Source organism: Micromesistius poutassou (genome assembly GCF_964030765.1).
Source record: "Micromesistius poutassou genome assembly, chromosome: 4".
NCBI classification, from domain to species: Eukaryota; Metazoa; Chordata; class Actinopteri; order Gadiformes; family Gadidae; genus Micromesistius; species Micromesistius poutassou.
In genome coordinates this window covers 6,426,093-6,443,592 of record NC_140274.1, presented here as the reverse complement: position 1 = coordinate 6,443,592, position 17,500 = coordinate 6,426,093, and the positions used below count along the sequence as shown (strand labels likewise).

Here is a 17,500-nt window from a genome sequence, read left to right as displayed (position 1 = left end):
CGCAACAATCCTCGTCTTGTTAAGGCTTCTTACGAAGAATAACTTCTTTTTTTTGCGTCGTAAACTTCTCTGGGGTTTTCGGAGGCTAACGATTGTTATTGTTATCCTCCACTAGTAATCGGGAAGGCATGCTGTCGGTTGTTGCCGTGTGTTTTCTGTGGATGCCCCTTTTTTTTTTTCCTCTCGTTCTCGGAAAGACCCGTTTGATCTCTTATCGTGACACAAACACAGCGTTTGTCATCACTGGGCCGCCCGGATTTAAGCTAACAACAAGCGTCACAGAATAAACAAGTGCCTTGTAGTTATGTATTAACCCTGGCTGGGGGTTCAATACGTCTTGTTTCTGAAGTGGGCCAAGGTCTGGAATTATTTACTCTGACTATTCACGTAGCCTAGTTATCCACTAAAAAACATCAGAATGTGGGAAGAAGGACGATAGCCTATGAAGACACAGAGGTGGCCTTTAAAGATATGTTGTGTCAGGATTAGAAGAAGTAATTAAGACTTTATGCAGTCAAAGTCCATTTAAATGAATGGTCTTCAGATATTCTCACACTTTGTCCTAATGCCGCCCCCCCTAAAATGGTTGATTTATGACTTTTTGCCTCATTGGAGAATCCTGGGGTGGGTGATGCTGCTGGAAGTGGATCCGTGTGGAGGTGTGGAGACGGTGTCTGTTGCAGGGTGGTGGTTGTTTAGGGAGTGAGGGAGCACATATTAAAGACCATCAACCTTCCTCTCTATCGCCTCGCTCTGCCGGTCCGACATGTCTGCCTCATTCCTGGAGCACCAGGGTGAGGCGAAGTGGACATACTTCAGACCACGGAGAACCCCCAAACAGGATAGTTGAGTGTTTCAATGGAGGCTGTGCGTTTCGAAGATACACCTTCCTTTGTGAAGGTGAGGTTCTGTTTTTAAATTGCAGTCTGTTGCACACTTCTCTCTCTTCTTCTCTCCTTCTCTCTCTCTCTCTCTCTCTCTCTCTCTCTCTCTCTCCCTCTCCCTCTCTCTCTCCCTCTCTCTCTCTCCTCCTTTATCCGAGATGCCTCCTCTGACCTTGTCTTTTAGTAAGGGCTATCCTTTGATGAAAAACGCCCAACGCCTCAAAGACCAGCCCACGTTAAGCTCATTACACGGCCTACCCCAGGCTCGGCTCGCACCTCTGCATACATTCAGATATCAAAGTCTCCTCCACCACATCCCTGTATCGGTGGGGTCTTTTTTTTGTCGTGGGGGATGCGCGTGACGTTGACCCGCCATTCATTCTAGCCTCCTCAGCTTCTCCTCAGAATGAATAGCACACAAACACAACAACAACAAAAAAAAAAACACCCCGGTTACCATGGCAACGAAAGTCATGAGTAGCATCCTCGATCGCCTCTGTTTGTCTCGCTGTGTGCCGAGCGCGCGACACGACGGGCGCTGCTGCATGGACAGTGCACAGTGTTTTCCGTGTCTTTCCTCTACTGCCTCTCCCCTCCCCTCCCACAGCCCTCTCCCCCCTCTCCCCCCTTCCCTCCCCTCCACCAGCCCTCTCCCCTGTCCCCCCCCCTCCCTCACGGTTAACTCGTACCCCCGACCTCTGTGTCAAGACCTTGACACACTCACACGGGGGGCCGGGCTTCTTCTAACAGTGGCGTCTCTCACCTTTGACCCCTCCTTCCCCCCCCCCCCCCCCTTCAGCGGCCCCCCAGTTCGTGATCCGACCGAGGGACCAGATCGTGGCGCAGGGGCGCGTCGCCACCTTCCCCTGTGAGACCAAGGGGAACCCCCAGCCCGCCGTGTTCTGGCAGAAGGAGGGCAGCCAGGTGAGGCAAAACAAGCACGCCTAACCGCGCTCCACTCAGCTCCCCCTCACAGGCACGCCGTCGCTGCATGTTGCGAGGTTACACCTGCTCCCATGAGGACGTGTGGTTTACCACTGCCTCACTCGTGTGCAGACCTGGCCTCCTCAATGGTGTTTGCATGGGCATGCTCAGCAACAGACACGCAATCGCACACATGCAAAGAATCACACACACACACACACACACATACATTACAAAACACACAAAAAAAATCACACGCACACATTCACGCACGCACACACACACACACACACACACAAACACTACAAAATTCTAAAAGTATAACACACACACAGACACACACACACACACACACATGCATACATTCGACAAACTCAGACAATCCTAAACGCACACATACAGTAAAGGCACTACACTACCATTCTAGCTAGGTGAGATGTGTTGCTGCCTGTGTGTTTGGTTGTGTGGTAGCCCAGACCTGCCCATAGTTACACTGCGAGTATCAAAGAGAACCACTAAGCGACGGTGTGATGAGCCAGCCTGCCTCAGATCAGTTCCTCCCTGACCCCGGTGCTGATAAGAGCCATCCTGATCCCTGGCTTGCAGAGAGGGAGAGATTACTCATTCAAATACCTGTGCGTCCTCACAGCGCTGCACAACACCACCAATTAGGAGCCTGCAGGGGCTTGTAGATGGGCCAGAGATATGATTCAACACTGGCTAGGGTGCAGGCACACACACACACACATACACAAAGGCATACTCACACAAAGACTCAGACGCGCACACACACACACACACACACACACACACACACACACACACACACACAATGAAAGGCACACACACACACACACACACACACACACACACACACACACACACACACACACACACTGAAAGGCACACACACACACACACACACAGGCATGCTCTTGCACACACATATACATGCATGGACACACACACACACACACAGGCACCCCCCCACACACACACACACACACACAAAGGCATGTGCACACACACACAGGGGATAACACGCACACAACCGAACAAACAGGCAGCAACACATACTCACCCACACAGATGCACATACACTTGCACACACACAGGCACGCTCCCTCATGCACCCACACACAGATACACATACACACACATCTAGGCACACACACACAGGCAGGCAGGCATGCACAATAATGCAAATACACGCCAACCTACACACACACAGGCACGCACACACACCGCACACACGCGCACACACACAAACAACGCACACGCATGCACTCCATGGCGACCAACAATTACAGCGTTACGCTTCACAGTGCAGGGAGCGGACAAACAGGAAGTCTAAAAACGGGCGCGTAATCACAGCAGGACTCTTCTTGTGATTGTCTTGTGATTGTGACCTAGGGTCCGTGTGACTCAGCGTCGCTCGCTGTGAGCTCCTTCACAGCCCCGCCGGTGTCTTACGGCCGTGATTAAGGACGCAGGCTTTTCAATCGGACAAGTCTTACAAACAGTTTCCCCCCCCCCCAAACAGATGGGCTAGCTCTCATCACTGTCAGCAACCCGGGGCCCTCGCTCTCACCCACGCTGACATAAATTAGATATGAAGGTATTTGTTAAAAGAACAAATTAAGGCCGTAATTGAGTACAGTAATTAGGCGAGAGAAAGGGGCCTTTTTTGTCACACTTGAGCACAACGAGGCAGACATTTATCATGTGCGAGAGATGCATCGGGGGCCTAATTAAAAAAAACACCATCACTTCGTGGTTAAAGTCATTAATGCATAATTGAATTCCCTCTTTTTATTCAGAGAATAAAGCAGAACGAGGAGATTGGAAGAGAAAGGGAGAGGTTGTGTGACGGGGGGAGCAGAGAATGTGTGTGTAGGTTAGCTGGGGTTCAATGTGATCCTCAGTAGAACTACATCCACTACCGACAGCTACATACACATAGTGTGCATATGTGTGTGTGTGTGTGCGCGTGTGTGAGCGTGCGTGCTTGTGTGTGTGAGTGTGCACGTGTGTGTGTGTGAGCATGCACGTACCTGTTTTGTTTTTTTCTTTCTCTTGTCTCAACCCAGGCCACGTTCTCCCGTGCTGATCTGCGTGTTTTTTCCTTCCCTCTCCAGAACCTTCTGTTTCCCAACCAGCCCCAGCAGCCCAACAGCCGCTTCTCCGTGTCGCCGGGCGGAGACCTGACCATCGGCGCGGTGCAGCGCTCCGACGCCGGCTACTACATCTGCCAGGCGCTCACCGTGGCGGGCAGCATCCTGGCCAAGGCCCAGCTGGAGGTCACCGACGGTAAGGGGCGGGAGCACGCACACACACGCACACACACACACACATACACACACATACAGTATACACACACACACACACACACACACAGGGGCACGCGTGAACACCAACACACAGGACCGCATGTATGCAAACACACATACATATACATACACACGTATGCAGGTATACACACATATACATACACACGTATGCAGGTATACACACATATACATACACACGTATGCAGGTATACACACATATACATACACACGTATGCAGGTATACACACATATACATACACACGTATGCAGGTACACACAAACACAAACATATGTGTAGGTACCAACATAAACACACACACACACACACACACACACACACACACACACACACGCAAAGGATGCAAGATAGTATGGAGGTTTGCAGTTTGACTCCCAGCCAAAAGGTTGTGGGGTTAATACCTGTGGGCACTTGAGCAGGATGCCCTAATGACCTGCCCAGCGATGACCTTAACATTTTTTTTTTTTTATAAATTCTCTGTAAGTCAATAGGGATAAAAGCATCTGCTAAATGACTTGGTAGTAAGCAGTACACACAGATGTGTGCGTGTTTCCAAACACACACACACAACAGATTTGTGCAAGTGCCAATAGGGCAAAAAGAAAAAAATGTGTTTACGTGTTTGAATTTCTGGTGGGCCGCTCCGCTCCTGAAAAGGAAAAACATTTCTTCATCCTCCCATCTAACTATTTATTCTTTATTCTGCTTTTAATTTGTTGATATTTAATTTTTGCACACATTCCCTTATTTCTTTACCCTTGAGTCTGTTAAATAGGATTTGGCCTTCAGCAGTCTTGCAAGTGTATTAAAAAAATGTTAGTTTTTCATGTGCTGGAATAAATTCTGCTTTTGTGCGAGGAACCGCTGTGGGTGGATTTGCCCTTGGCCTCTAGTTACTTTCTTGCATTAGTAAGTTCTTTTTAATTTTGTAAAAATGTTCTACATTTATTTTTTATTTCTGGGGAGAAACACTGCCCTTGAGTCACTCTGGGTTTAATGATCAGCACTCAACTGAGTATTTTCAAGTGCGTGTGTGTGTGTGTGTGTGTGTGTGTGTGTGTGTTTTTGTGCATGTGTGTGTGTGTGTGTGTGTGTGTGTGTTTCGCTTTCACATTAGTGTGTGTTTATGTGTGTGCTAGAGAGAGAGAGAGGAAAAGGAGGGGGGGGGGGGGGGGGGGGGGGGGGGGGGGGGGGGGGGGGTAAGTGATTAAGTGAGTGCTTGACAACGGGCTGTTCGGCACGATGAATGATGAGGTCCTGCAAGGTGTGGAGACATCTAATCTGCCTGGCTGTTGGAGAGGGAAGATGGACGGACGTCCAGTGCTCTCCTGAAGGACCCGCTACAGCCCGCAGATTAAACAACCCCCCCCCCCCCCCCCCCCCCCAACACCCCCGCCGCCCCACCGCACAATCACTTTTTCTCCGTCTAAACCCACACTGTAATGATCCATCTGCAACATCGCACACAGCGTCAACATTTGTTGTCGTTTGCCCTCGGGGTAGCCCACCAATCACCTGCAGCAACGCGCCCCAGTGCCCCCCCAAACTGGACCCGTTTCTGTTTACCTAAGCGTTGTTTAGGCTCAGTTGTAGCTCAGGGGGAGGGGGAGAAAAGCGATATAAGGGAGGGTCGGAGGGAGGGAGGAGGGGAAGGGACGAGGAGGGAGGTCCCTGCCACACCTGCCGCAGTCATCAGGTGGATTTTGCCGAGAGCCTGCCGGATTCAAGGAGATCCCCTAATGAGAAATTCCTGATCCCTCCCGACGACACCCCCCCACCCCCCTCCCCCCCCCCCCCCCCCCCAGATCAGCTCCCCAACGCGGAATGCGTCGGTCGGAGCGCCGAGGAGTGAAAAGCACCCCCGGAGTCATTAACAAATACCGATCCTCTGAACGCAACGTGTGGGATAAGTCCGGACCGGAGCGCGAGCGCCGGCGCGCCGTCTCCGTGAATCATTCAGGGGCGATAGCGGTGACAGTGGAAGCATCCACACACACACACACACACACACACCCCCCCCCCCCACCACACACACCCCAGAGTGCTAATGGGCTGGGGTGAAATTTATTAGGGTTGGGGAAGAGCCCTGATGTAGGTGGTGAGGATGTGTGCGGGGGCTACACCGAGGCCAGTCAAGTTTATTTATGCAGTCTTTAATCACAGCGGCTGTCTCCCATCACTTCAGCGCCCCCCCCCACCCCCCCCCCCCCTTTAGAGAGTGGAGAGGATGATGACGACCGCTGTGGACCGTAAGCCCCTGATAAATATGTAAACATTGACTCGCTAACCTCGCAGTCGCACCGTGTTTATTATTTAGTGGATGCTGGGTTTTTCTCAAATTGGCCAAGCTTTTTATTTTTCATTATTAGAGAAGGACGAAAAACTCGGGGGAATAAAAAAAACAAAAAAACAAGCGAAGCGTCTCATCGTTAATTTCACACTTTCGGGCGCACAACCTTTTCTTCATTAGGTGAACAGAGACAGAGAGGACGGCCAAAGGTGATTGGAAGCGGTGTTATTCAAGTCTGTTGCGGGTACTTCCTGCCCTCGCCCTGTGATGTATCTGTGGGTGGACGTGGGGGAGAGAGCCGGTGCGTGGAAAGGTTACGGAGGTAGACTTGATAATTGGAACCAGCAAGCTCTTAAATCATGAATCCATAACTTCTAATGAATGTGAAAGAGGCTTTGATGCCAGGGTTTCTCCACATATTTCAGCACAAGCTGAACTATTCAAGAGCTGTCCTCTGACACATACTACTACACATACTATTTAATAGAAGGAACATAACCTAAGGTGATTTATGAGGGCTTGCAAAGGTATGCATCCATCTAATATGGATCCAACAGTTCCATATTAGTGTGCGCATGAAGTAGCCAGTGTGGATTCATGGAACAGTGTCTATTTCCTGCTCTGAAGACAAAGGTATCTCTTTATTCAACCTGTTGAACTCAATTCGGACAAACAGCCTCATAAATGTCTGCGTTTTATTCATTTAATTCAATTTCTGGACTATACCTGTTGTTTTAACAAGCTCCCAGCCACCAGCCGGCACAATGAACAAATTATCTGAACCCATACTGGGGAAACCCATTTCCTCTTTCAAAGTAAAGGTATCTCTCAACGGGCAGCCCTCATGCATTGCTTTGTTTCATTCATGTAATTCCGCTACTACTGGGCTACACCTATTGTTTGGACAGCCTCCCACCCCGGAGAGCATAATGAAGTACTTATCCGCACCCACACTGGGTCAACGGACAGGAACCACACGGCCACGCCGTTCCGCAGCCAGGAGGGGGGGTATAAACATGAGGCTGTGTCTGTGTGGGGAGGGGAACATTGGGTAGAGTCCCCTCGCCACATCAATAGCGGCTGGAAAACTGTATTCAGCTGTTTTCTCCACCAGCTTCCTGGAAGGCCAGTGCACCGCCATTGTACTGCGGTGTAATTACAGAGACCTGGGGATGAATCTAGTTCCGTGCCCACATCCCATACTTATGCCTTTGGTTTTGTTGTGGGGAGGATATTTCCTGTTTTTTTTTTGTTACGCACATTATTACTCTTTTTAATCTTGTTTTTACTCTTTTTAAAATTGTTAAAAGTTAGACAACGTTTCTAATCACGTTGTCTAACTTTTAACAATTTGAATTCTTTCACTTTTTTGTTTGTTTTTCCTTCAAGGTATTTCTTTGAACGTCGAAATAATTACAATCATGAGCCAGTATAAACTGACCTAAAACCCAGCCCAATTAACTATTATCCTTTCAAACATCTGTTGTTTTAATGTCAGCTATTTGCTGTTATTGTACGTTTTTGATATGTAAATCACTTTGTGTGAAACACAGCCTCAAAAACTCTAATTTACACTAATTACAGTTTTCAGCGCGACGCTAAGCTAACTCGACCGCCGCCTCTGCCCCAGTTCTGACAGACAGGCCGCCGCCCATCATCCGTCAGGGTCCATCCAATCAGACGCTGGGGGTGGACAGCGTGGCCTTGCTGAAGTGCCAGGCGTCCGGAGACCCAATCCCGTCCATTAGCTGGCTGAAAGATGGAGTCAGTCTGCTGGGCAAGGACCCGCGCATGTCCCTGCAGGAGCTGGGCAGCCTCCAGATCAGGGGCGTCAAGGTGAGTCCCCTGTTGTGGTGTTGAGCTCTAGATAACACCTTCCCTGTGAGTGCTACCTGTAATTATAGCTGAAAGAGCGCGCTAACCACCCCCCTGCTAGCGCACCGTACGTGTGATGCAGGTCTTTGTTTGCAGAACCCCTTTGACATTGTTTTGTTGTGTTGAAAAAGGGCTCGGTACTGAGTTGGGTTAGTATCATTTGTGATGTTACCCTTGTGTTGTACCTGTGACTCTAACGGGATGCAAATACATGCAAAAATGTAATAGGTTTAGCTTAAGAGCGAAGGGGGTTGCATTACCCAAGTGCTTATTCATAGTTCTAGGTCATACGGTGAAGCCGGCTTAAAGTAACTTGTAATCTAAAAATGGGTTTTTAAAATACAGCGTTCGATTCAGGATCTTTACCTTCACGTGGATGGGTACACGAGTCATGTCTGGTGGGATCAATGCCTTTTCCGTGTTCCATTTTCCCGTCTCTTTCCCCGCACCTTCTGACGTCCTGTCCGTCAACACTCTTCCTGTCTGCTGTCACATCTCATGTCGTCTCATCTCATGTCGTCTCTCCATGCAGCATGCACGTATGCACACTGCGTATGCTGCCCTCGGCGTGCATTCTATAGTGGGCAGCCATTCAGCGTAGGAACCCCTTAGTGGATTTGATTTGCCCCGCCGTGTGACTGAGACGGACAAGCAGAATCACATTGCCTTTAAAAGAGATGAATAGGCACTATTGATTTTGGGGTAAATTGTTTGATACTATCACTTAGTGGTGCGACAGCTCCTAAAAGGCTCGGCTCTGGCAGCTCTGGAAGCGCTCCAGCTATAGGATGCACACGCACGCGCGCACACACACACACACACACACACACACACACACACACACACACACACACGCACACACACACGCACACACACACGCACACGCACACGCACACGCACACGCACACACATACACATACGTGGCCGCGCACGCACTCGCACCCCCCATTTAGGTGTATTAGATTTAAAAAGCTCCTTTTTTTCCCTCACTCACTATCCCCCACCCTCTCTCGCCGGAATATCCATAATGTTTGAAAAAAAAAACAGACCCCCAACGTTTTTATTTAATAAATACGCGACGGCGAGTCTCACACAAAAAATAACTAAACACGAAACCCCAACACACACAGGCAAAGTTCCCTCGGAGGGGCGGAGAGACAGGCCAGCTGTCAGCGGTCCAGGGGGCTCATGCAGCCCCCCCCACCCCCCCCCCCCCCCCCCACCTTAACTGAATTAGCCTCTCCTTTGTTGTGGTCGGCAGGACGGTGGGGAAATAAGAGGGAGAGGAGCGGTGGTGCTGCCGCGGACGGGTGGCGAGGAGAAAATTGAATTAATTAGGAAATTAGCGTCAGCACTTTGGGCCACTCACCAGTGACATGCAATTTGGCCGACGGCAGATCGAGCCGCGAAGCCACCGCATGGATTTACGATGACGGGAAGTGGATCATGGGGGGAGATCACTCCTACTCCATCTCCTTCCTTGCTTATTGCCTGCTTTCTGCAAGGCGAAGAGCAGAAGCGAAAGCAAATGCTAATCTCGGAGGGAGCAGTTATGGCACAATTTCTGAGGGGGGAGATGGCAGAGGAATGTAAAACCGGTAGGGGTGGGGGTAACGCCATGTTTCCCGTGTGATTATGGAGATATTCCACTCGGAAGGAGATTTTGTTTTCGTGTATTTCAACAGAGGCCAGGCTACGCCGTTTTGATTTGAAGCCTTTACGGACCCTTTTACTAATTACACTGGTGTTCGTACCGGATTATTGGGCTTTCCTTCCCACCTGGAAGGATTTAATAGTGCTGAGTGTGTGTTGGACAATACCACGCTTATGTCTTAATCGTGAAACTAAAGCCATGCTGACGTCCGTGGCTGGCGGGGTGCCTTTCAACGTGCTGACCGTGTGTGTGTGTGTTCTGTGACCCTCAGCTCTCCGACTCTGGGATCTACACCTGCGTGGCGGCCAGTTCCAGCGGCGAAACGTCATGGAGCGCTTTCCTGGAAGTCAAAGGTACAGAATCGCCTTCCCCTTAAACCCCCCCGGCCCCCCTTATGACCTTATCCCCTTCCCTAAATGTCTGGAATCGTCTCATCTCAGGAGGCCATTAATCGGCCAACGATTTCCATCTCATTCTTTTATGAGCGTACGTGAATGTCACCATGCCGACCCTCCCCCCCCCCTGTCCCTCAGAAGCCGGCAGCCTGTTGGTGGTAAAGACGCGGGACGAGATGGAGCTGCCCGGCCCCCCCTCCAAGCCCCAGGTCACGGACGTTACCAAGAACAGCGTGTCCCTGTCCTGGCAGCCCGGCCTGCCCGGCGCCTCGCCCGTCGCCTCCTTCGTGATCGAGGCCTTCAGGTCAGCAGCGCCGCCGGCGTGTGGACCACGTTGATGGTGGAGATGCAGGGTTCTATAGAGAACCTGTGTTCCTGTGTGTGTGTTCCATTGCATGCGTTTGTGTACATAAGTGTGGTTGAGGTGTGGGGATAGTCCACTTTTTTATTCTTATTTGCATTTGACCTTATCGTACAGGCTTTACACTGTTTATTTTTGCAACTGAATATGCCCTTTTGGAGGGAATAAAAGTGTCTTAAAGTGTCTCGTGTTATGTCATCTGGGTGGCGATGAAGATCGTAACGTCGTATCAACCATTGCTAACGTCACGGTAACGTCGTCGTTGCAGCCAATCGGTGAGCAACAGCTGGCAGACGGTGGCGGACCACGTGAAGACCACCCAGTTCACGGTGAAGGGTCTCCGGCCCAACACCATCTACCTCTTCATGGTCCGAGCGGTCAACACTCAGGGCCTGAGCGACCCCAGCCCCATGTCGGAGCCTGTTCGGACCCAAGGTACCCCCCCCCCCCCCCCCCCATACCACCCCCCACCGGTCCCTCACATCCACACCGACAAATGAAGAATGCCACACAAACGTTACACTGCATGCGGAAATGTGTCTCAATGTCGGATTGTTTTTGTTTAAGGCTATTCACGCTGTTTAGCACTTGCGTGGCCCCTGATAGATAACACAAGCGTAGATGGTAGAAGCTTCTCATTGCCCCCCGTGCAATGAACAGCGATTAGCTGGTATCTTTCTAACTTTACTTCCCAGAGGTCAGACCAGCCCTCTCCTCCACATGGCCTATTACGGCCACACTTAGGCCATTATGTAAAGTCAGAGTGTCTACTTTTGGAAGGACTAACAGCGTTAGAACAATCCCTGCTATGTTAATGATGATAACAGGAGAAAATGGTTGGCTCCGAACCCAGGGCAGATTGGATTAAGGTGCCGCAGACAGATTGCCGTCTCTGCATTACACTGATACAATAAGGCCGTCCGCTCCAGTGTTGAGCCACGGCCCTGCTGGCCACAAGACTGGCCGGGGCGAGCCAACGCTGTTTTGTTGGTGGAGGCTGAGAGTCTATTTAGAAAAGCAGGAAGTGAATCATCGTGGCTGCAATCAAGGTCATCCCAACAACATATGTGGTGGAGGTAAAGAGCCAGGATGGTTTTGTGGTAGCTTGACTCCCAGCAGAAAGGTTGGAATACCAATGTTGGCAGTTTACCTGTAATCATCCCTCCGTCTGCTTATTCAAAACATGATTCAAAAAAATACATTATTAGTTATTGGAAAATGAATGAATCTGTTTCCAATAACTTCCTTTTGGGCTCACTTGGCACCACATTACTTTGAGGTTAATCCACACCGAAAGCTCAGAGTGAATATATTTATTAATTCAGATCATTCCTTGCTGGGAGATCGTTGCTACAGTAAACAGCTCCCCCCCCCCCCCCCCCCCGGTGTCGTGTCTGTCTCCAGCCTCACATTGCATCATGTAGATGGGCCTTTTTCCTTTTATTGGTCCTAACTGAAAACACATGGCCATGCAAAACGGCAAACGAGCTGGAAAATATGACCACGCCGTCCATTCATCATCTCTGCAGTCAATTTAAGGTTTGCGCTCAGACATGACTCATTGACACGGTCGCACACATCTTCGGTTACCGGGCGAAGACGTCACACATGAGTCCCGGATTTGACCATGGTTTTCCCAGCGAGAAGATGAACCATGGGGGACATTTTCATGGGGATGACAGCTTGGGACTTTGTCATGTGAATTTGTAATAATCCCTGAAATGTTAAGCCTCTTAGCTGAATTGAAGTTGTCTGTTCAGCGATGCTTTGGCTGTTGGACAGATTTTGTAATACACAAAGGCTTATTATATTAGAAATGTTGAACACAATGTTATAAAACAGACTCCCTCAACCAAACCGTATCTTTATCTCCTCTCTTCCTTTCTCTCTCGCTCTCTCATCCTTGCTCTCTCTCTCTCTCTCTCTCTCTCTCTCTCTCTCTCTCTCTCTCTCTCTCTCTAACATCTATCCTGTCTTTATGTCTCTCTACCTTCCCCTCCATGCCAGACATCAGCCCCCCGTCGCCGGGCGTGGACCACAGGCACGTGCAGAAGGAGCTCGGAGAGGTCATAGTTCGCCTGCACAACCCCGTGGTCATGAGCCCCACCACCATCCAGGTCACCTGGACGGTGAGTACGCACACCGAGCACGACACTGTGTTGAACCTCACTTCCAGGCCGCCTTCATGACCGGACCTCAGTTTCTTGAGCTTCACAAACAGACAAGCTCAAGAAACGGAGGTCCTGTAACGGTCTTTAGGGGGTTCACACAACTGACTTCCTTCTCTGTTCCGTCAGGATCTCAGTGGCGAGTTCCAACTCGTATCATGTGTTTTTCAAGGTCCGAGTTGACAGTTATATTCAGCTTAGAAGTTTGAATGTTAAGATTGAATATGAAGGAGTTTTGGTGGTATGTGAGTGTGAGGCCGCCTCCAGGTCTCGCCTTTGACGTGCCAAATATGGTCTGTTTCCTCATCTCCCTTAGCAGATAAATCTAGATCCTCAAACGGTTTTGTGTAAAAACCAATCGCTGACATCAGGGACGCTACGGGCGTCTTTTTTACAGTCCTATCCTTTTGGAAGGTTTGAACCTGTAATTAAAAGTTTCACTCCGGCCTGTGATGAACAGAGCACTGCAGTGGGCTGGGTTTGAAGACGAGGAATATGGGAAATCCATGCATCCCCTCTCTGATATTCAGATTCCTAACTTTGTTCCTCCCTCGTCTTTGATTTATACATCCCTGAGTCATACAGTGGGATGGATGTGAATTTGTTTCCCTTTGAAGCTCGAAAGCAATTCCTCCAGGCTAGTGTTTCCTTTTCTTCTTCTCCATCTTCTTCTTCTTCCTTTGCTCCTGCGGTAGGACATTCCAAGTTATCCTCTCAAGAAGAGTGTTCTCGCTTTTGAAACATTTTAATTGCCGACTCAAAAGTAAGTGAACATGAGACACTTTGGTGGATGGCGTAAACATCAAGATGTTTGTCGGGGGAACTTCAGGTGTCTCGTTCTGCTGCGCACCTCCTCGGGCGATTCCCAGGCGAGTTAAAAGCCTGCCGCTATATGGAGTTATGTGACTAGGAATACCTTTTAATCACACTTTATGTTCCCCTAACCACAAAAGTCCCGCTCTCCTCTAGACAGACGGCGGATGTTTAGAAGTGGTTGATTATTAGAACGTTTATTTCCCCCCATGAAAACCTCTTCATTGTTGTCTGTAAAGTTTTCTGAGCGTTAATCTGATTCGTACCACGGCCGTCACGGCGATAACGACGTACGAAAACCTCGACAGTGAAAGCTTTGTCATCGAGTTCCTAGCCTTTAGCTGTTTCTTAGCAGCTCCCCTCTATTGGTTCATTGGCACCGCAAATCAACCAATCGTAGGTGTTACGTCCGACCATTAGCAGTCAGCGACGGCTGTTTCCCCTTCTGAACAAACCACATTAGCCACATTTGTTGTATTTTCTCCTGGTGACATGTTTATTGACCCCGGTAATGCGTCTTACCTAGGGGCCGCTGCTGGACTGCGTGCCAGCGAGCTGTACTTTATGAGCGCCGTGTATAATCAGCACGAGAACGCGCCGCCGTCCGCAATATATCAGGTCCTAGCGCCGTAAACAGAGTGGCCGCCGCTCGATTCAGCGTTTCTATTCCTCAAATCATTCTATTAATGAAAGTTACACAGCGAGCCGGGAAGCCGTTTGGCTGATTTACTCCGAGCCACACTGACTAAAACACAGCTGGTTAATATCCCACTTGAAAGCTCTGCTCACTTTTCCTACTGTTAACAAGACATTACAATGAGTAATGGCCCTTCTCCCTCCACACATAAATTCAACTTCCCCCCCCCCCCGGCCAACGGCACCCTGACCGCCATCTGGTTAAAAGGGTCCAACTTCTCTAAGTTGAACCGGTTTGTAGAGTGATGGAAGCCTTCCCACGGCGGCCTCTTGCCTCATCTGTGGAAGTGGAAGCTCTCGTAGTTTCCCAGGTTTCTATCCCCCTGTGTTCCCAGGGACCTCCACGTGATCTCATCCCCGGTCCCGTGTCGGGACGCGTTGTTTGTGTTTTGTTTCCGGTGCTGTTGCCACCGCTGTGGGTTTATAAACCAGGAGAGACAGCAGGCTCTGTTAGCTCTGAGCGCCGCCGCGCAGATGGAGGATGTTTCATTTAAAGAATGGCGGATGGCTTCTCGGTGGCGCGATGTGTGAGGTAATGTCAGGGCGCTAATTGCGCTAAGAGTGTCTTTGCTAATGACGAAAGCGCGCTAAAAGCAGTCACAGCCGTCGCATTAGCCATGAGTCGATGCACGCCGGGTAAAAAGCAGACGGGGTTGTGTGACAGTGTCCTCTTACAACCTGGCAACGCAATCTGCGAGAAGTTGCCGAACCATCAACTCCTGCTTAAACCAAAAATGTCCTGTGTGTGTGTGTGTGTGTGTGTGTGTGTGTGTGTTTTTGTCGAATCTATCGCAGGTGGACCGTCAGTCCCAGTTCATCCAGGGCTACAGAGTTATATACAGGCAGTCCTCGGGGCTGCCCTCCCCGGGGCCTTGGCAGAGCCAGGACGTGAAGGTCCCGTCGGAGCGCAGCATGGTGCTGGCGGCCCTGAAGAAGGGCATCGTCTACGAGATCAAGGTGCGGCCGTACTTCAACGAGTTCCAGGGCATGGACAGCGAGTCGCGGACGGCGCGCACCACAGAAGAAGGTGAGCGGGGACGAGTGACGGGACGACGTAGGGCGGCAGTCGTCAACCGCAACGCGGAACTGAGAAGGGCTGTGGGTGGGTCCGTGTGTCCTCCCGCATCTGGAGCGATGGCGTGACGCGGCGGCCCGCAGGCCACTTTCATTCTGCCTTCTGTCATGATCTAATGCTGCGCCTATTGACATTGAGGGTCGTGTGTGTGTGTGTGTGTGTGTGTGTGTGTGTGTGTGTGTGTCAAGAGGACAGCTGACCTTTTCGCTGGGCTGTGTTTTGGTTTATGATTGGTGGGGTTCTTAATCCAACCCATCCCCCCACAACCCCCCCCCCTCCATGTTGCCGCGGGCCTGTGCTGTGATTGGACAGAGTACTCACTCACTCCCCTTACTCCTGCGAGCAAACCAATCTGTCGCTTGAACCTGAAAAAGACAGGAGCCAGACTCCACACACACACACACACACACACACACACACATACATTCATACACACTCACACACTCACACACAAACACATCCCACACACGCAAACCGATCTGTCGCTTGAAACTGACACAGACACATACAAACGGGTCACACAGTCGCACAAACATACACCCGGACACAAAGTAACACACACACACACAATATCCCAGGTGTGTCTTCTGTTGGGCCCAGGGTCTGCAGAGTCAGAACGTTGAACTACGAAATGTCATTAACTTTTCTTTTATTGACGTTTCCGATTAAAACAAACCCACAACTACACAATGCATTAGCCTCAGTCACGCGCCACACTCCGGTTCAAAACATGTTGACAATCCTTTTCGAAATGGAAACAAAGACGGACAAGTCCGAGGGAGGGAAGGCTGCACAGTAGAAGCCTGGAGACGGGGGAAATAAAACGTAAAAAAAAGACAAGAAAATGCAAACGTGAGAAGAGAGAAGCGTGTTCCTTATCCGGGGAACACGGCCCCGTGCTGTCCCAGGATTCCCGGGGTCTTCCTGTCTGAGACGCTTCACACCCTGTGGAAGTGACAGCCCCATTAATTCCCTCTGCCTCAGAGCCACCGTATCTCCCCTGGCCAGGCGGAGAGAGAAAGCTGCTGCTGTACACACACCATTACATCCTAGCTGTCCCACTAACACACACTCACACACACACACACACACACACACACTATCAGACACCTGGACAACTACACAAACACACACACTCACACACACACACACACACACACACACACACACACACACCCAAACAACTACACACACACTGGACAACTACAACTACACACACAAATACTCAAGACAACTGGCCACAGGAACCTACACACACATACTCACAAACAGACACCCAGACATGGGACCAGGCATGTTCCCCCCCCCTGGTTCCCCCCCCCCCCACACACACACACACACACACACACTTAACATACAAGCAAACCACAAATAGTGTTTCTGTTCTTAACCTTTATGTTCTTTATCTCGGCTGATGTTTTAATGCATACACACACACACACACACACAATACAAAGCCTACACACTTCCCTCAGCCCGGCTGGAACCAACTGCACGTCTCAGCCTCTCCCAGGGCCGCTCCGTCTCCATCTCCGTGCTGGTCCCTCAAAGGACCCACTCGTTCTATTTCTGACCTGCTCCTGCATCCACGGCTGACACACCACCACAGCCTCTCTCTCTCTCTCTCTCTCTCTCTCTCTCTCTCTCTCTCTCTCTCTCTCTCTCTCTCCTCCCGCTCCAGGCTCCACAGAGTCCCTGGGACCCAGGCAGTGCAGGACAAAGCCTAGATGGATAGCGCGGCGGGGAGAAGTGATTAAAACTTAGGGGTGTCCATTAGCTACCGCCGTAAAAGCCGCGCAGAGCAGGTCCGTGTGGACGTCGGGGTGGGTTGGGGGTGGGGGGGGTGTCGCTCTGGGCTCCCAAACATCCCTGTACCCCCATTACGGAGTCCCCTCTCCCCCATATCCCCTCCCTCCCTCTGGCCGGTGAGTGGAGGCTGATGAAGGGACTGTAGCTACTGGGGCGATGTGAAGAACAACAAGGCAGCCACCCCCCCCCCCCTGTGCACGTGGGTTG

The 17,500-nt window shown here is 50.5% G+C and overlaps 1 protein-coding gene across 1 annotated transcript in view; it reads left to right on the top strand.

The window, feature by feature from the left end:
* Positions 1 to 15,706, top strand: part of robo2 (roundabout, axon guidance receptor, homolog 2) — a gene marked incomplete at its 5' end in the record, with an annotated part of 42,885 nt that extends 27,179 nt beyond the window's left edge. Inside the window, 8 exons of the mRNA XM_084467287.1 lie at positions 1,684 to 1,808; positions 3,947 to 4,118; positions 8,078 to 8,283; positions 10,248 to 10,329; positions 10,510 to 10,675; positions 11,001 to 11,167; positions 12,740 to 12,861; positions 15,205 to 15,706. Coding sequence (XP_084323413.1) covers positions 1,684 to 1,808; positions 3,947 to 4,118; positions 8,078 to 8,283; positions 10,248 to 10,329; positions 10,510 to 10,675; positions 11,001 to 11,167; positions 12,740 to 12,861; positions 15,205 to 15,552 — 1,388 coding nt within the window. The 3' untranslated portion in view covers positions 15,553 to 15,706. The remainder of the gene's footprint in view (positions 1 to 1,683; positions 1,809 to 3,946; positions 4,119 to 8,077; positions 8,284 to 10,247; positions 10,330 to 10,509; positions 10,676 to 11,000; positions 11,168 to 12,739; positions 12,862 to 15,204) is intronic.
* Between the last annotated feature and the right edge of the window lie 1,794 nt (positions 15,707 to 17,500).